The sequence below is a fragment of the Enhydra lutris genome, unplaced genomic scaffold, assembly GCF_002288905.1.
Source record: "Enhydra lutris kenyoni isolate GAN:26980312 unplaced genomic scaffold, ASM228890v2 scaffoldscaffold7, whole genome shotgun sequence".
NCBI classification, from domain to species: Eukaryota; Metazoa; Chordata; class Mammalia; order Carnivora; family Mustelidae; genus Enhydra; species Enhydra lutris.
Genome location: NW_019154091.1, coordinates 34664063 through 34684305, shown reverse-complemented (window position 1 = coordinate 34684305; position 20243 = coordinate 34664063). Strand labels below are relative to the sequence as shown.

At 40.8% G+C, this 20243-nt stretch overlaps 2 protein-coding genes across 2 annotated transcripts in view; one reads left to right on the top strand and one right to left on the bottom strand.

Annotated features, from left to right (window-relative positions):
- Positions 1 to 9869: 9869 nt before the first annotated feature.
- On the bottom strand, positions 9870 to 11168 carry LOC111142010 (basic proline-rich protein-like). Its single transcript, XM_022494932.1, has 2 exons — positions 10507 to 11168; positions 9870 to 10314 (listed from the first exon to the last, which is right to left on the bottom strand). The coding sequence occupies exons 1-2, from the start codon at positions 11166 to 11168 to the stop codon at positions 9870 to 9872; spliced, it is 1107 nt and encodes a 368-aa protein (XP_022350640.1).
- The window catches only part of LOC111142089 (methionine sulfoxide reductase B3), a 163576-nt gene continuing 153686 nt past the window's right edge, over positions 10354 to 20243 (top strand). The window contains exon 1 of the mRNA XM_022495039.1: positions 10354 to 10462. The gene's annotated coding sequence lies outside the window, so the exon portion shown is untranslated. The remainder of the gene's footprint in view (positions 10463 to 20243) is intronic.

Below are 20243 nucleotides of genomic sequence, written 5' to 3'. Positions count from 1 at the left end.
AACCAACTGAGCCATCCAGGCGCCCCAAGGTCTGTTCTTGAAATAGTGTTGATCAACAGTTCTGAATCCTAGTCTGTCCCTCTGTTTATAAGAGGAAGGGGTTGAAACCATACTACTTTCTCCTTGCTATCTTGACCTTTTAGCCTCCACAAATGAGACACCAGCACCTGGAGAAGATAATTTCAGACAGAATCAAAAAAGTAGGAAAGATACAGATTAAAGCTCTCCAGCACTACTTTGGGTTTTTAGTTGCATCACCCAGGGGATAAGACCTTAAGGGCTGGAAGCTTTTAGACCGAGAAAGCACCTTCCTGAATGCTCCTGCCTGTTCTGCTTTCAGGTTTGTATTACCACTTCAGAAAGATTTCCTTCTTTGAATCTTTCAACTGCCTCTCATCCTTCACTGAAAGGGACGTTCTTGTCTGAGCCCATCTTCATTCCTGCTGATACCATACACTGTGCAGTCAAGGAAGGCCACGGATTTGGGCTGTGTAGAGAAGAAACTACCTGCCTAGTTTCACATGTGTCTGTGCATGTGTGTGCACGTACATAGGAGGGGGTGATGGACAAGCTGACTATGGGTCCTCCAACTCCTGTTTTGTTTTTTTATTTTTTAAGATTTTATTTTTTGAGAGGAGAGAGAGAGCAAGAGAGCACAAGTGTGAGCCCGAGGGAGGGGCAGAGGGAGAAGCAGGATCCTCCTGAGCAGGGAGTCTGATGTGGGACTCAATCCCAGCTACACACGCTTTCATGTAGATCAGACGGGACCATATAAAACCCATATATTGAGAATAGGATATAGCCACAATATTAGTAAGGTTTATGCCCCAGCGGGAAAATAAATAGGTCTGTAAAGAACTGTTTGACGTCTTTATGGGTCTCTTCAGGAGCCACCAAAGAACTGGACTAGATCTAAATGACTTTCTCTCCATTTCACAGTGGTCACGTTGCACACATTTGTTTCAGAATCTGCCTCAGAGAAGTAAGAGGTTGAAGGGAGGAATAAGTTCACCAGTTTTTCTCTAGGGTTGCCAGATTTAGCACATAAAAGTATAGAACGTCCAGTTACCCTGAGTTTCAGATAAATTATGAATAATGCTCCATGAAATATTTAGGACATACTAAAAATTATTTGGTGTTTAGATTTATCTGCGTATCCTGAGTTTTATCTGGCAACTCCTATCATACTGCCACTACTTAGAGTAGGGACTCTACCTCGAATTTGGGTATCTGCACCTGCCTGGGTGGCGTTCCCAACGCTACTCTTCTGATTTACCCCCACTGCCTACCACACACTAAGTTTTTTTAAAAGAATTTAAGTTTCTCTTCCACACAAGAAATTATGCTCCAAAGGGATTTTCAGTGTGCAACTGTATACTAAATTTGTGTGTATGTCTGTTACGCATTTCCTTGGGGACTTTTTTCTTTTATCAGAATCTCAAAGAGGCATCTTCAAGCTATGTAAAGAACTGTGGCTTAAACAAAGAAACAAAAGTGGGTGAATTTAGAAAAATGCACCTTGCCTCAATCCTGACTTTTCCTTTAGACATCAGTAGTTTGAAAGCCCTTCATATCATTTGACTCCCACCAACATCTTACAGACTAGGCAGGACAGATTGCTTCTTAAAAATTACTGCTTACAGGGGTGCCTGGGTGGCTCAGTGAGTTAAAGCCTCTGTCTTCGGCTCGGATCATGATCCCAGAGTCCTGGGATCGAGCCCCGCATCGGGCTCTCTGCTCCGTGGAAAGCCTGCTTCCTCCTCTCTCTCTGCCTGCCTCTCTGCCTATTTGTGATCTCTCTCTGTCAAATAAATGAATAAAATGTTTAAAAAAAAATTACTGCTTACATTTTAAAGGTAGGGTCACTAAATCCCAGACATGTGAATTAGAAAGTCATACACAACTATTACTTGGCACAGGCAGAGTTTGAATAGAAATCTGTCAACTGCAAGTTTCTTTCTTTCTCTACTTATATAGACCACCAACTTAAAATCAATTTTGGTACAATACTTTAAGCTACAGCTTGAAAACTGTATATATTTGAACCTCAGAAAGGTTTGTATCTCTGAAGAGATGTTCTTATGCCCTTCCGTCTGGTGGACCTTGTCACTTGGCTGTCAGTTACAAACCACAACTCTTGGATGTTTGGCCATTTGACCTATAGGGATGGCTTTTCAATGTGGTCACGTGCTGGAATATACCCATATTCCATTGCTGCTATTCTCAAATATTTAGAGACTATTAAGGTGTTTCACTGTCAGTTTATAAGTCTTTATAGTAATAAAAATCATTAATATTTTATGTTTACTCATTTGAAAGCATAAAAGGAATAATAGTGTGGCTATTCATCCATTCTGTTTGGTTCTAAATTTTGTCTTTTTCCACAAATCAAGTGTGTTCTAAAAAAAAATAGAGCTTCATTTGCCTCTCGGGCTTCCATACTTTTCCTCCAACCTCTTTAGTCTCACCATCTTTTTTTTTTTTCCTTTTTAAAAATCATTTTATCTTATTTTTTTCATCATGATAAGTGCATTCTTTAATCCCCATCCCTTATGTCCCCTATCTCACCCTCCCTCTGTTAACCATCAGTGTGTTCTCTGTTATTGAAATGTTTCTTCCTCTTTTTTTCCTTTGCTTATTTTTTTTTTGTTTCTAAAATTCCACATATGAGTGAAATCTTATCATATTTGCCTTTCTCTGGCATATTTCACTTGGCATAATACACTAGCCCCATCCATGTCATTGCAAATGGCAAGACAGCCATATAATATTCTATTCTGTACACACACCATCATCTCTGTGCATTGATGGATACCCGGGCTGCTTCTATAGTTTGGCTATATTGTAAATAATGCTGCAATAAGCGGGTGCATGTATCCCTTCAAATTAATGTTTTTGTATTTTGGGGGTAAATACCCAGTAGTGTGGTTCCCGGGTTATAGGATAGTTCTGTTTTTAATTTTTTGAGGAACCTGCATATATTGTTTTACACAGTGGCTGCACCAGTTTGCATTCCCACCAACCATGCCCTTGCATGGTTTTTTTTTTTTTTTTTAAATCAACCTAGGATGTCTTGTGATTTATATACATTTCTATGCTATCTGTAACCCAGTCGTCCCTCTATATGTGTGACTTTCATATTTAGTTGTCTAGATGAACATTATCTTATGTGTCTAAAAGCCATTTCAAACTTAATGTGGATAACTCAGCTGCTAATAAACTATCCCAGCACCCACTTCCACGACATCCCTATCTTTCTCATGAAATGGCCATTCTGTAATGCTCAGGGAGGGGGGAAAAGGAAAAGGAAAAAAAGTATAGAGATGTTCTTAACTTTCTTTCAAACCTTACAATTGGTATGTCAGCAAATCTTGGGGGCCCTTCTTTCCAAATACATCTTCAGTTTGATCCCTTTTCGCCATCTCCACTGCTTCCCTACCCCAAGTCACAGTTACCTCTCACCTGGATTACTTTATGAACCTGCTGATTGGTCTCCCCTTCTGTCTCTGCACTCCTTAAAAGAACAGCCAAAGAAAGTTCTCTGTGAAGATGTAAATCAGATCATGTTGTTTCTGTGTAAAGCCTATTATAGCCTCCCATCTCACTACAAAGAAAGCCAAAATCCTTATAAATGACCCATAAGACCCTACATGATTGCCTCTTGAGCCACAACCTTTGATGCTCCCTCCACAGCCCCTTTTCTCCCTCTTCTCCCCATGGCAGCCTCCTGGATGGTCCTCGTGCAGGGCAGGTCTACCTCTGCTTTGGGTATTTCCTCTTTGCTTGCTGTTCCTCTTCTCTCAAACACCAGCATGGCTTCCTTCTTTTTTGTATGTCTTTTTTTTTTTTTTAAAGATTTTATTTATTTATTTGACAGAGAGAGAGATCACAAGTAGATGGAGAGGCAGGCAGAGAGAGAGAGAGAGGGAAGCAGGCTTCTTGCTGAGCAGAGAGCCCGATGTGGGACTCGATCCCAGGACCCTGAGATCATGACCTGAGCCGAAGGCAGCGGCTTAACCCACTGAGCCACCCAGGCGCCCCTTTATTGTATGTCTTTAATGTTACTTTCCCAACGCTTTTAGCAACCTTCCCTGCCTTATTTCTCTTGTTAGCAGTTATCACTTTAATAGTATCTTGCCAGTTTACCTTATTGTCTCTCCAGCTCATAGTAAGCATTAAGTAAATATTTGTAGAATGAATGAATGCAAAGATGATTTTCCTGTGTTGAAGATATTTTAAAAATTTCATCACATATTTTGATGGCAAATCTAAAAGTGGTTTTCACAAAGTAGTTTGAGTAATGATAAGTGTAGCCTTCTAATACGATTCCTTTGAGGAAGTGAAGACTTAAAAACATATTTGAAAACATTTACTATTACTAAACCTGGGTATAAATATAAAAAAGTTTTTGAAGAAAACATGTGTTGAAAGAATTAACTCAATCTCAACAGACTTCCTTAAGAGGTGATTATGAATACAAATGTAGGACTATGAACTGTGAAGAGAAACCATGAGTCATTTCAGACAGGAAGTCATATTAGATAAAGCTTAAAGGCAAAGAGTGACTCCGGTGATTGAAAGTTGGTAAGTGATGATAAATGTTAATAATATTAGTATTATATTGATATTTATTAAGGACTTACCATTAGCTATCGTGCGACTAAGTGCTAAGCATCATGAGTGGTAGATATCTTTATTTTTTCATTCTACAGAGAATAAAGAATATCAAAGCTTGGAGTAGTTAAGTAACTTGCCTATTGTCCCATTAGCTTTAATGGTGGAAGCCATCCTTGAATTTAGATCTATCTGTCTGAGGCCAAAGCCTAGGTCCCTGACCAGTGAGTGGAACTATTTGATTTGGAGATTAACGGCAGTTCACAGGGTGAAATTTAGGCAGAAGTAAAACTACTACAGAAAATCCTCTAGGGAGGCACCATTTTGGAGAGCAACATGGTATTTCCCAGAAGGCCCAACACAGCCAGGGTTTCCTGTACCTCTGGATCACATTGAAGCTGCTTTGGCTGAACAACACATAAAGGATGTAGTTTGTGGTTAGGGACAAATTATGTGAAAAATACACACCTTTAAACACTGCATGCACACACTGTGGGACTAAATGTTCTCCATATAAGAAGCACTGAGAGATGGAGTGAAAGAGTAGAATCAAGTTCACTATCAGAATTTTCCTTACAACTTAAAATGTTCATTCTTTTTTTTTTTTTAAGATTTATTTATTTTAGAGGGGATGTGCGCATGCATGGGGGCAGGAGGAGAGGGAGAGAATCTTCAAGTAGACCCCTGACCCATGAGATGAAACCAAGAGTCAGATGCTTAACCGTCTGAACCACCCAGGTGCCTCAAGACGTTCCATCCTACCCCTTCCCCTTCTCTTTCATTTTGTGTATGTAGTTGATGTTGCATGTGTTGCTTTATGTGACACAATCTTGTTAAGAGTCAAGCAGCTTTGCTGGTCTAGGGAGGATTATTTAATTCTCTAAAATACTGAAAATCTTATTAAATATCTATTGCTTGTTGTAGCATATTTATATATCCACAGCTGGTAGAATCAGGCAGCACATCAATCATGGAAATACATCAGATCTCTCTCTAGAACTAATCAACAAAAGGGATGGCTTCAACTGTGTAAAATAAAAGAATGCCATTTGAGATGGTGCAAAATTATTTTACCATGAAAAGATGGAAAATGCTCATTTTAATTCAGTCTTCATCTTTGTTTAGGGGTCCCACTTCATGACCTGATATAGAGTCCTTGTCCTTTCAGTACATCTGATGACTGGGGACTGGAAGGGTGTCATGAAAGTGGAAATTCTTTTTCAGAATCCGGGAGAAAATTTCAGGTGTCTCCCTTAGTCAGCATTGACTCGTGTCCCTCTTGTTGAGAATAGTTCTCCTCAACCTTACTCCCACCCCAGCACACCAAGGCAAGGGGCATGCTTCCACCAGTATAAAAGTGTTCTCAGCATGGGTGGGTCACACCATTCTATTTCCTGGGAGAGAAAAGCAGAATCTGGGGAGTCTGGATTGAGTATAGTTTGAAAAGCTTTTTCCTGGAGAGTCTATTACATCCTCCTATGAGGTAATTCCCTTACTCTCTGATCAATCATTATTGGTTTAAAACATTGGCGCCTGATAAATACTCATTGAATTTAAGTACTAACTTAGGGTTTCTCACACTGACTGGGGGATTTTGAATACTGTCTTCTCCTAACCTGTCCAATCCCCTGTTTGCTGTTGTTGGCATCCACCCAAGATGTTCCTTGGGGTATGTGGAGTGGAAACTGGCCCAAAGCTTTGTGTAGTGGCTGAGAGGATCTTATTGAAGAGTGAGCACAGTATGTTGGATAGATTACTGCTTGAAAGCCTATCCTGCTTACAGACTCCTTTCAAAAGAGGTTGCCCCAACCACAACCCCCTAAGAAGTAGCAATGTAGTCTGTTTCTTCAGCATTGGTGCTGTGTGGCGCAGCATGTTAGCCTTCCATCTGAGTCACAGTTGGAGTGGGAGAGGACACCTGACTCAGAGGTAGCCAATCGGTGGGCTGCCCAGTGGCTTCTGAGATTGCCTCAAGTAAGAACTTTCCCCCAAAATGACAGTGGTGATAGAATCAGACTCTCCCCTCTGGGGCATTTGATTATGAACTATAGACACAGAACTGGCAGCAAGAGGAAAGAGTTATAGTTGTGCAACTTGAATTATGGCTGTGTTCTGAAGACGTTTTACGAAGAGTTGGGGCAGTGGTATGCTGGGCTGGCTTTCTCAGGCCCAACAGCTAGTTACATACGTCTCTACCCCACTCTGCCTCAGGCTGGTAAGAGTACTGACACCACATCAACTGGTTTTTGTTACAACTGAGGTCTCCCTCCTCCTGATCTGGTTGTTAAAAATTTACCAGCACACCACTAGGTAAGGGAAGGGATGGTATATGGGGAGCAGGCAAGCAGTTACCTCTTCTGGGTCCTTTGTCTTAAAAACAAACAATGTTTAAGGTAATATGTTAACATGATTGGTATTAAGATTAAAATAAAAAATGATGTTAGAGAAAATGTTGTGAAATATATGATTTAAATATCAGTGGTTAAATTACAAAGCTCACAGGAATGTGGTCAGAGGGTAGTACCTTTCCTGTTCCTGGTGCTTATCAAAGGCAAAGCCTCCACCTCCCAGGCTCACAAAGGATGACCTGACAAGCCGGTTAAGTCTCTGGTCTTATTTCCACACGTATTCTTTATCCTTTATTACCTGAGGTAACTTGAGTGCACACCAGTTACTTAAAACCAAAAGAGCCCAGTGAATACAGTTTGAAAAATGGGACAAATTCATACAGCAAAAAGAGTATATAGAATTTTGGAATGAGCTTTGAATTCAAATACTCCTTCACCCGTTCCTGGTAACATAAATTATCTATGCCACATTCTCCTTAGTTGTAAAATACGGATAAAGGATAATAAGCTCAGAGATATTTGTAAGGATTAAATGAAGTACCCTGGGTAAAACATCTAGCACAGTGTCTGGCACTTGTTACACACTCAAGTAACTTCAACTCTTTGCTCCTCTCTTTAACATACTTATTGGAGCCTTGAAGACAGTTGAGGGATGGGGCACCTGGGTGGCTGGGTCGGTTGAAGGGCCCACTCTTGGTTTCAGCTGTGGTTGTGATCTCAGGCTCATGGGATCGATGGGGAATGCCCTTGGGCTCCATGCTCAGTGCAGAGTCCACTTGTTCCTCTTCCTCCGCTCCTCCCCCGCCTGCCCTTCTCAAATAAATAGAATCTTAAAAATCAAAAATAAAAGCAAAACCAGCTGCTGGTTTTGCTGTCAAGTCAGTAGAATTGATATAATCACTTAACTCTCCACTTATAGTAATATGAATTAGGTTGTAGGATAATGCCTTGTTTATAATTTTATGTTTTTGCATATAAGGTCAACTCATATGCAACTTATAACAATTTTAAATATTACTATAATATTACTATATTAGAGTAATATTACTATAATATTACTATAATTATTACAATCCTTTGAAACAAGTTTTTCTCTGCACTTAGCTCAGAGCTGCTGTATAGCAGTCCACAATTTACTGTGTTCATTTCCTTTTTTTTTTTTTTTAAGATTTTATTTATTTATGTGACAGAGAGAGAGATCACAAGTAGGTAGGGAGACAGGCAGAGAGAGAGGGGGAAGCAGGATACCCGCCGAGCACAGAACCCGATGTGGAGCTCGATTCCAGGACCCCGACAACATGACCTGAGCCGAAGGCAAGAGGCCCAACCCACTGAGCCACCCAGGCGCCTCTCCTTTTGTTTTTAAACAACCTGTTAGACTACGGGCAAAGAACAACGTTAGTTGTAAGGGAATTAAGGAAAACAGATGCTTGGGTCCCTGGGTAGCTCAGTCAGTTGAGCGTCCAGCTCTTGGTTTCACCTCAGGTCAGGATCTCAGGGTCCTGGGATAGAGCCCTGCATTGGGCTCCATGCTCAGCAGCGAGTCTGCTTGAAGTTCTCTCTCTTTCTCTCCCTCTGTCCCTACCCCTGACTTGAGTGCGCTCTTTCTCTCAAATAAAAATAAATCTTAAAAAAAAAAGAAAGAAAGAAAAACAGACGCTTATGTAATACCCAGTTAAATACACAAAAAAGAGAAAAGGGAGTGAATATTCAATTGTTTTCCTGAGTATTCCCCTCCTACTGCCCAGCTTCTAGGTACCTAAATTGAATAATACCATGTGTCTTTTAAATCCCTTATTTACTGTATTACAGTTTATTTACCCTTAGCTTACTTAGGTCATCTGCCCTTAGCCTCATTATCACTGCTAGTATATTAAGGATGAAATCTGCCCATTTGCCAGGAGTAATTCATGGGATGTGGTGTTTCTCAGTACCAGATGATTTAAGGGGAGCTACTTACAATTGGAGTGGTTTTTGGCATATGGGCCTTAATAATTTGCTAGAATTAAATTTGTTTTGAAGTTTCTGCTTTTCAAATCAGCATTTTCAGACAAGCAGTGTGATGTACAAATTACCGCACTTTAGTTCACACTAGAATAATCCACACTCTAAATCTGTTTGGCATTTACCCCTTAAGAATTTTGCATCAGGGGCGCCTGGGTGGCTCAGTGGGTTAAAGCCTCTGCCTTCGGCTCAGGTCATGATCCCGGCGTCCTGGGATCGAGCCCCGCATCGGGCTCTCTGCTCAGCAGGGAGCCTGCTTCCTCCTCTGTCTCTCTCTCTGTCAAATAAATAAATAAAATCTTAAAAAAAAAAAAAAAAGAATTTTGCATCAATAAATCATTTTTGTAGCATCTTAAAATGTTCCTAAGTAATTCTATATAACATCTTGCATCTGCAGGGCCTGTCGTGCCAGTGTGAATAAAAATAATAAATTATAGTAATTAAGATATAATTACGTTGTCTTGAAAAGCTAAGGGTCATTTGGACTTGATTACCGGAGGAGTCATCAGTGCCAAAGAAAAGGCAGGGGACTAGTGGCTTGGGCCTGTAATTAAACATCTGGGACTGACAGTTTGGCCGCCGGAGGTAGCACCTTTTGAATAAATTTCAATATTGCCTTTTAGACAAGCTACAACAAATACAAAAACTAGTGTAAGGGGAAGAAGAGAGGCTGGTGGTGGAAAGGACAACCGGTCTCAACATTTAACTATTATGAAAACTGTTGTCAGGAAGCCTGCCTCCACTCCATATAAAGGCTCCCGTGGAATGCAGGAGGGTGCTTTCGTGTCTTATAATGCCTATTTGTTGTGTATCAGACGGCTCACCTGAATACAGAACTGGTAGTGCCGCTGCAGCCTCACCCTCCCACACGTACAGAAGTACTTGCCAGATCTTTTCATGCTCTCATGACCAAAGCTCTCCAGTGATCGGGGGCACAGCGGGAGTCTCCTCAAGCTCCTTAGGCGTCTTCCCTCGCGTCCTCCGCTCGCTGTCTGGTCTCCCCGTGGTGGTTTCTCTCTTCTCTACCCTGCTCAGGGGTCTTAGGTGGGACCTGGGTGGGATGCTAGGCTCTGCTCTTGGGCCTCCACCCCGGAGAGGGATGCTCCCTGGCGGAGAGATTCCACCTTTTGCTCGCGCTCGCGGCCGGCAGCTTCGCGGCGGCTGTGGAGGAGGAGGATTTAGAGGAGGAGGGAGTTGGCGGCCGCCGAGGCCAGGCAGCCGCCCCGTCCGCGGCGGGCGCGCTCCGCGGTCCTCCCTCGCTCGTCTCCCATGCTCATATTTGGACTCGGCTGCCCGTGCCCAGGAATTTCCCGTCATGCCTCCCGCCGCCCCGTCCGTCGCCCGGAGCCTGGGAGGGAGGGAGTGAGGGAAGCTCGGACGGCGGCGGCGGCTCCCTGGCTCTTCCATGAGCCGGTGGCGGACCCTCCCGCGCCCCCTCTCGCTCTGCCTCTGCCTCTGGCTGGCCACGGCCGTGGCGCGGGGAGCCGCGCAGTCAAGTAAGTTTGGGCTCCCTCTCCCCCTCGCCTCCCCTCTCTCCCACCCCAGCCCTGCCAAGTTGAAGTGTGATCCAGACCCCGGATCCCCTCCGAGCGCCGGCTGCGCCCCCTTCAGCCTCCTGCCGGGACGCCCCCTGTCTTGGGCCGGGGAGGGGCGCTGAAGGGGAGCGCCCCGCGCGGGCGGTGGGGGGGGGGGGCGAGGAGGATGAAAGGAGGTCAGGCTGGTTTCGCCCCCGCCTACGGGAGGCGTCTGGCCGCCTTGCTGACACCTTATCCCGTCCCCGGAGCGAACCTGAGCCGGAGGGAAGCTCTCGCCGGACGCGGGCCCCCGGGGAGGGGCTTGGCGGGGCAGCCCGCAGGAGGCAGGGGAGGGGGGCCGCGCGGGCTTCGGGAAGGCACTGGACGAGCCGCGGGGGCTCCCACCGAAGTGCCCGCTCGGATAACGGGCCGGGGTGCGTGGGAATGCGCAGGTCAGGCCCGCGCCTCCGGCTGCGCGTCCGGAGGGCGTGGGGCGCCGGGCGGAGCTGGGGGCGGCGAGCGGGGGGCACCCAGAGGCGCATGGTCGCCCGCCGGCCGCGTCGCCCGCGCGCGAGGCTCGGGCTCCCGCTCCCCGCGGGCCCCGCTGGTATTTAATAGGCCCAAATCGAACAAAACCCCGAGTTTGCCAGGTACCAATTTTGTTTTGTTTTTGAGCGGAAAAAAGCATCCGAGTGTGTTTTTTAAGTTTTACACTGGACTATTTAAAGTCAAACTCTGTGAACGAAAGGTGCCATTCCTGCCTTCTTTGGTTTAGGACTATAATTAGGGTAATTCTGAAGTCTTAAGAGGATGACTTTTAAAGATCATTTTCTTTAAATCGTGGAAAATATCAGTGAGGATATTTTTTCTGAGGTTGTAAAAGGTAATTATTTGAAATTACAAATGTAGAGTTTAAGGTGCATGTGAAATTACATGAACTTTGCTATTTGTGATGAGCATCTAACTTACTAATCATCAGAGTTTCTCAGTTCTTAGTTTTTGCTGGAATGGGAGAAGAAAAATCCTAATTCCTCAGTTGAGATTAGGGAATTTTAGTTTGTTTTTGTTTTTTGCCACTAGTAGACTAAACTATCAACATAAGATATGGCTCTCAATTAGGACTTATGGATTAGTTGGAAACTGACTCTGTTAAGCATAGATTATATTCAGAACTTCTGGTCTGTCACTTCATATTCCGTTTGCAGCACTGGTGGCAAAACAGATTTTACAAGATAGTCGGTCTATAAAAACATCTTCAGGATTCATGTAACTTATAAAATTGCCAATTTAGATTAACAGGAGATTTTTAAAATGTTTGATTTTATTAAATGTGCAGCTTATTAATTTAAGTAATGATACCAATTTCATGTTTGCTTTTGACTAGAACTGTTTTTCAGAAAGCCTACTTTTTATGGATTCATATTTTAGGAGTATTTTTAATAATACTTCTTGGGCAATACAGGAAGTTCTAACTACACATTTTATTAGTGGTCTTCTAGAAAATACTGTGCTGCACGATAAAGAGTGGATTGTACTGCCAGCGAATATATGTTTTTTTTGTTGTTTTTTTTTCCCCCCTCAGTGATGTGTTGACTTACCTAACACTTGTGGTAAAGCAGCCCTTGAAGACCAAAATCCATTGTACCGTGGTCCCTTGCCAGTATTTTTGAACACCAAGTTTATATTTGGATCCTTTAAACATTCATTCTTTTAATTTTGGTCCCAGCTGACATATAAGTCTAATTTCTGATGACTTTTATTAGGGCCCTATGTGACCATCTGGAATTTTTTTTGTATTAAAATAAGTAGTTCTCTGCCATATAGAATTTTGTCACAGTGCCTAAACTGCCTATCTGCCAAGGTTGCAAACATACAGCATCATTTATGTTTTGCATCAACTCATAGATTTTTAGTTTTTTAAGGTGCTTGTTCTAGTTATCCTAACTAAAATGTTAACCAATTAGGTCAGAAATCTTTACTACTATTTTGCTAAACTCAAGTAACAAGAATATCCAGAAAAGATCCCAAGAGTAGTTGCATAGATTTTTTCCTACATTTTTCTAATACATTTATCCTTTTTAAATTAAAAATAAAATTTCAGCCATTAAAGAGGAACTTTGGGAAATAATGCTTTTTTGGTCTATTATCTGATCACAGTTCTTTGATTTTACCTTGCCTGTGTTACCAGCTGTTGCCAGCGTTCAGTGGCTCATTGTCATCTCACTTTATTATGGTTGGGGATTTGGTTCAGTCGTTTGCTTCCTTCTCTGTAAAGTGATGAAGTTGGACATAGTCTCCATGTCCCTTCAAACTCCAGGATACTGTAATATTGTTTTTGTTTATATAATCCTGCAGAGCTGCCTACACTACATTGATTCAAACTTCTGATTATCACCTCTGACTTGCTATACATGTTAAACTGGTCTACTTGTGGTCAGATCTGATTGGTGTGGATCCAGCTTGTGGAACATCTTGATATCTGGCACATGCGCACAGATGCACGTATGTTGACAGAGTTCCATGATATTAAGCTTCTGCTACTTTCTCTTCCCCTTATCTAATAGAAGTAACATAAGCTTGTTATGTCATAGGGTAAATGTCTAACTGCTCTTTGGGGCAGTTAAGCCCAGGCCCTAAGATGGTTTGGTATTCAGTTTTGGAATTTGTGTCTGGGATAGCAATACCACTGTAGAGCACCCAAACCTTTCTGTGGTTGGGAGGCTGTGGCTAGTTATTTGGGGGCATTCCAGATGAAATGCTCTACATTCCTACAAAATGCCTATTGATCGTACTTGGACTTACCCATCTTGTTTATTCAGAATTAAATTGAATTTGGATAGGAGGGTAATCAGATTGCTATTTAATTTTCCAGTTGTTAGCATCTGTGATTGCTGTACAGATATCTCAAGGCTTTACTTTGAATATTCCTATATTTTCTCCTTTCTGGGCACAATTGGTTTTTCTTTTAAAAGGCTCAGCAGGGTCTGGATACTTGTTCACATATTTTCTCTATAGCATACCAAAGTCATCTTTTATGGCTTTTAAGGAAATTCGAAGAAAGAGAAAAGAAATTATAGAAAAGGTAGGTCAGTAATAAATCAACCAATTGACTTTATGGAGGATTTGGTTATTGTCTCATTTAAGCTTCTATTGCAAGTAATAGAAATGAACTTGAACTAGTTTTAGGAAAACGAAAGAAAGGAATTTGATGGATGCTAAATGCAGACAAACCAAATTAGGGACCAGGGACTGGAAAACGTGGAACTTTCCCTGTCTCTACTCTTTACCTTTCTTTGCTTCATTGTTCTTTCTTTGCTGACCATTTTTTCCCCCTGCTTTCCTGTGTTCATGGTTGAATTTGACTCCTCAGCAGCTCCTGAGTATTTATGTGTCCCTCAGTTTGCAGGGAAGACTAAATCATTGAGGCTTGATTCTGAATTCCTGAGAGAAAGAACCTGATAGACACAGTTTGGGTCTTGATACAGATTTTCCCTAAGGTCTCTTCTAATGCTGGAGTTCTTTGTAGTAGGTACTGCAGACATTTATGTGATTTGATTTTGCATTTTTACATTTTGTATTATGGGGTTATTTGTCCTTAAAGGGTATAATTTTCTGTTGATTGCCATGTGTATCGGAAAGAGCTTGCCACCTTCAGTGGGATCCTAGGATATTAGAGCAGTTCATTCACACTGAAGCAGGAATGCTGAAATGCCCAAGAGGAAGCTTTGGGGAGTGAATGGAGGGTAGCCCCGCATTTAAGAGTCACAAAGCAGTCTGGGATTCACCTCACTTGTGAAAATCCTGTTTAATAAGAGCTGATCGACCCTGCAAATAATTGTCTGCATATTTTCAGGAATTCACTTAATTAAAATGCTGGGCTCAAATAGCTCTTAAGGGTAAATTCATTAAAACTATTTAAGTGATAATTAGAGACATTCAAAATAGTAATAGTTTAGGGAGTTCCTTAGTTATTTTCTTGTTCCTCACCCATGTCTAGCATTTTCCATCTCTTCCTTTCCTTTAGACTGCTTCCGCTGCCTGGCTTGTTTTTCTCTCCTAACCTGTCTTTCAGACCTTGATCTCAGGGTTCTTTGCGAAGCTTTTTTCACCTCTTAGAATTTGTCATTTCCTTGTGTTTCCAAGACATTTTGTACCTTGATTGAAGCATTATTTTACCATCTTGCATTATCAAGTCCATATGTACTCATCTTCTTCACCAGACTGTAAGTTCTATTAGACCAGTGAATCACCTAGAAGAATTCATATAAGCTGTTAGCAACCCATCATCCCAAGCATAATGATTCCAGCTTTTTTTTTTAATTTTTTTTTTTAAGATTTTATTTATTTATTTGACAGAGAGATATCACAAGTAGACAGAGAGGCAGGCAGAGAGAGAGAGAGAAGCAGGCTCCCCGCTGAGCAGAGAGCCCGATGCGGGACTCGATCCCAGGACCCTGAGATCATGACCCGAGCCGAAGGCAGCGGCTTAACCCACTGAGCCACCCAGGCGCCCCTGATTCCAGCTTTTTCAAACGTTCTGAAGCTTGTATGGCATCCTGCTTGTCACTTCCTTCTTCAGACAGTGGAGCTCAATCATATCGCTCTTCTTTCTCAGTCCTTGTCTGTTTTTTTTAAATGTTACAGGCTTTTCTGTGAATATTCTAATTTCCTGTGTGATGATCAGATATATAGAACGATAGGATCTTTCCCTACAAACTGAGATGGGTGCGGAAGGCAATGGATATGGAAGGAAATCGACTTGTGTTAAGCACCCAATATATACCAGATTAGATAGAGGGGGCAGGTACAGGAAAGCATGGGAGCATATATGAAGGGGAATAGTGGGAAGATAAAGTATAAAAATTGGAAATTAGGTTTGGCCTAGATTTTTATATTAATACTTTTTTAATATTTATATTTTTATATTAATACTAGAATTTTATATAAATACTTTTAATACTAGGCTAGAAAATTTGGACTGGGTTAGCAAGCTAAATCCTCAAAATCAGAGTTGGATTATAAAATATATTATCTAATAATTCAGAGGATGAATTGAATCAGGAAAGAAACCATTAGATTTATAAAGAAAGGTTATAGGGATTTTCTTAGGGAGTGAAGACCTGAGCTAAGGTGATGGTATTGGGATTGGAGAGATGTTGCTAAGGTAGACCAGACAGAAATAGACAATTGGAGATGGGGAAAGAGAGGGATGACTAAAAATGATGGGAAGATGTTAAGCTTGGGCGATTGCAAGAATGTGCACTCAGCAAGTTTGTGGGTGGGGGTAAAAAATGAATTTTATTTTAGATCTTTTGCATTTGAGGTGCTGGTAGAACATTCATGTTGAGATAGGTGGGTAGTCAAGTCAGAGATGTGAGGTTGTGACTTGGAGAGATTGGGGCTGGAGATAAAACATGTATGAGTAAGGAATACTAAAAATAAAAGGGAAAAGAAAGTATTTGTTGACTGGTGGAAGAGGAAAAGCACAGGAAAAGCATCATTATCAGGAAGATGCAGCTTTTTCTAGCTTTGAACGATGGCCCGTCAGTATATGGCATTCTGTCCATGAGCTTTCCTTGTTTGGGGGACACCATGTACTCACTCCATGAACAGTACGTGGGAAGTCTTGAACGAAGGATCTTGCAGCCAGAGAGACCTTTCCAAACAGAGAAATTGTTGCTGCTACTTCCCATCTTAACCTCTTCAGTGGCTTATCTTTCTTAAGATAAAGGACTAACACTTTCAGTGTCTTCATCATCACTGCCTTGCTTTTCTCTGTACTCTGAGCTTCTTACAAGTGGTTCATTTAGCTTTAAACACACATTTTACTGTCTCCTCCTCATTCCTCCCTTTACCTTCCCCAAGAACGTGAAGCCAATATGATTCCCGTCAGATGAAGTACTCTTTGGCTTTTTTTTTTTCCCGGTCCTCTATGGGTACTTTTTATTGCCATGGTCAAGTTCTTATCCACAAGACAATTGTTGACAATTTCCTAATCTATAATAAAAACTTTATAATAAATCACATTCCTACCTCTTTCTTACAGAATGCCCTTTTTTTCTTATCTCTTCAAGTGTTGCCTACATGGTTCTCCAACACCTGAGTTAGTCACCTGGGCCACCATACCTTGCTCTGTGACTCTGGGCCATGGTAGCCTGGAGCAGCGTTGTTACCTGGCATTTGTAACTGTGTTAACCTAGCTGAGTGCTGTTTATCAGGATACCGCAAGCTAATTTTTTGATACTTGCCTTTCTGAAGGAAATCAGAGGGAATTTACTTCACTGAAGGGCTTTATTTGCATAAACTGCAGAGGTTTGTAAAATATGGAGGTGACTGCAGGTGAAATAGAGAAATGGTGCCAGTATAGGAAATGTGCTTGCAGGGCTTAGCTTCCTGATCAAAAGGGTATCATGATTCTGTTTCTAAGAATAGTATTCACTTCATAAGGTTTGTCTGAAATGACATATTTATGTTCAGTATGGCGTATTAAGAATAATTTCTGACTTGATTAAAAAAAGGAACCCTCCCATATGCTAGTAGTTGTGTTTTTAGTAGCTGTTGACTGAGAAAATACGTAATAGCAAAAACCTACTATAAAAATTTTAAATAAGTTTTTTTTAATATAAAAGCATTCTCACATTCAGAAAGTATACATATGTGGAAATTATGGCTTATAGAGTCTATAGACAGCTTGACTTCTTGCTTTGTGAATACTCTCAGGGAGGTTCCGGTCTCAGGGTCATTGGCTCATTGTCACTTTAGAATATAGAGGGGAATTTTGTTTGAAAATCTGAGCCACGGTTGAAATTTTGGAAGGACAAGGAAGTTCCTTCTCAACATCCTCCAGGAACACCAGTTGCCTATTTTATGCCGGGCAATGGACTTTATACTAAGACTGGGCTGTTAAGCAGTCTCAGGGATTAGTATATGAATATTTTTAAAGATTATATTTTCAGATATATAAGCATCATTCTTAGGGCCATATTCCTGTTTTTTAGGATAAAACTTAGTAGGTGATTTTCATGCAAGTATATACCTACAGTAATCTCTGTTATGGCCTGTCTTCTATTACAATAAATTACACAATAAATCTTTATGGTTTCTCAGGTCAGTTTATTTTCTTTAAAGGAAAAAAACCCTGCAAACAAAACAAAACCAACCAATCCCTCAGCATATATGTTAAGTTTAAGGGAACACTGAAGATAAGCCTGTATTACATTTAGAGTCTTTAAAAAATATCAGGATAGTTTTTGTATAAATCAGACAGTCCTGAATTTAATGTTTGTCCTTTCATTTCTCTCATTTATGTTGTATTTGGTTGTCAGAGAATCTGGGCATGGTTGGGGTTGGGAGACATCTAAGGTGACTGTTAGAGGTGGATATTTTATCTTAGATTAGTGGTGTATAAGGAAAGGTAGGGCCATATCTCCCCGTTCACAGTCCATTATGTAGGATGACAGTAGAAGAACCACAAGGTTGTCTGGGAGCCCTGGTCACACAGTAATTGAGAATGAAAAGGTGCATACACTGAAGCCCTTCCTGATAACCATCTAGTTAGATCACTGTAGGGAGCCAGGAAGAGCATGGTTGAAGGTAAGGGATCTGCAGAGCCAGTTGAAAAACTGCAGACTCATTAGTATATTTGCATCCTTGTGTATATGTTCATGTTGCAAAGGAGTCAGTGTAGTGCGATGAAAATATTGGAGAGCAGATCAGAAGACTGGGTTTTCCTGGTCCTATTCTTCCGTGAGCATTTACACTCTCTGTGCCTCAGTTTTCACATCAGCAAATTGAACCAAGTGGACTGAGTGGTACCTGATGTTGTTTTTACTTTAAGATACTGTAGTCTATGGGTTGTCTAAAAGTCTCTAAGTAGCTTTCACAATTTTTAATGGAAATGACATGATTAATAAATTATACAAAGTTGTCTTCCCTTGTTATGTTTGGTTCAAGTTGTTTATTTTGTGGAAGTATAAATGTTATTCTGTGACTAAGATCTGATGTTTGAACTTTGTAGCCTAATGTGCTCAGTAATTTGATCCATAGCAAAGTTACATAACCCTTCCAAAGATCCGGTATTTTTATTTAGAGGATAGATTGCTGTGTATTAGAAGCGTCATATTAACAAGCCCATTCAAAGTAATGGCCTTAAGCACTAGAAACTATGTTGGCCGATCTAAATGTATAGTTAAGAATTGCTTATGTGGCTTCATGATGTATCTCAGATGGGAATAGTCCTCTTTTAGTCAGGGTACACTGCTAGTAGAATTTGCTTTTGACCATCCTAGAAATAATTTTAATTCTTAAAACTGGTTAATTTGCTCTTATCATTAAAGAAGAAAATCTTCTCCATTGAGCTTTTAAGGGAAAAAAACCCAAACTTTAATGATTTCCCAGGGGAAAAAAAATCTTCTCTTGCCTTTATAATGTATTTTTTTTTAAGATTTTATTTATTTATCTGACAGAGAGAGAGAGAGATCACAAGTAGGCAGAGAGGCAGGCAGAGAGAGATGGGGAAGTGGGCTCCCTGCCCAATGTAGGGCTCGATCCCAGGACCCTGAGATCATGACCTGAGCCAAAGGCAGAAGCTTAACCCACTGAGGACCCAGGTGCTTGCCTTTATAACGTATTTTTAAGTTTTTCCCCTTTTTAATAAATATTTCACATGCACAAAAAGAATACATAACACCTGTATATAAGACATAAAGAATGATTTTTAAAAATCTAGGTATTCCTACTCAGCTTCGGAAGTGGAATGTTCAAGTTGCCTGTGTGACCTCCCTTTACACCTGCCCTCTGCTCAGAGTTCCCAGTCTTGCATTTTGTGGTAATCACTTAGCACAAGTGATAACTAATACACTCTTGCTTTTTCCCCTCACTCTTACTTTTTTTTTTAATAGTTTTACCATAGATGTATCTATCTCTACATAATTTACTATTTACTTTTGCATGCCTTGGGAGCTCTATCTTAATGCTGTCATCTGCTGTGTAACTTCTGTGACTTGCTTTCTTCCCCCATCTCATTATATTTGTGTTATCCATATTGGTGTATGTAACTCATTTTTAAAAGATTAACATTTCCTTTATTATCTATATATTTTTCTACTTTTTATTTATTTCTGTGCCTTTCACATTTATCGGTTACGGTGCTTATATTTTTCTGTGGAGTCAAATCTGTTTTTTCCTTATTGCTTCTAGGCTTCACCATCCATATAGTGAATAATAATAATAATAATGATAGTGATAATAAGAATAATAGCAAATACTCACATACAGATGTTACTTGTTTTTTTACCATTTGTGCCAGCCGCTAGTTTAAGTATTTACTGTTTACATATATTAAATTATTTAATGATCATGGCAACTTAATCAAGGAGGTAGCATATTATCACAAGAACTCAGATATGGAGATTAGGGCCTGAGGTGCAAGGCATTCAGTGATTTGAATGACTATGATTTAAATCTTGGCCTTCTGGCTACTGAGTTTATGCTCTTAATCATTGCAGTATAGTGACTCCTATGTAGTCTTTTCTTTTAATTCTATTTTTCCCATTTAACTTTTAAGGTATTAAAGTGTTTTTGTGACTTTCAAAAAAGAATGACCCTAGTGTCATCCTTAAGTTGGTTCTCCTGCACAACACCAATTGTTTAAAGTCATGTTACAGTTTAATTTACTTCATGGTTAGACCATGACTTTTTCATGCAGGTTGTTTAAAATTCTCTGGGATTTATTATTGTTTCCCCCCTCCATTAAAAGGAAAAA

What these genes read in the sequence shown, in the direction of transcription:
- LOC111142010 (XM_022494932.1), bottom strand. Translation starts at nt 11,168, where the DNA reads ATGCTTTTTTCCGCTCAAAAACAAAACAAAATTGGTACCTGGCAAACT. An exon ending in TTCAACTTGGCAGGGCTGGG is followed by an intron (nt 10,315 to 10,506) that starts GTGGGAGAGAGG and finishes CCTCCCTCCCAG; the next exon opens with GCTCCGGGCGACGGACGGGG.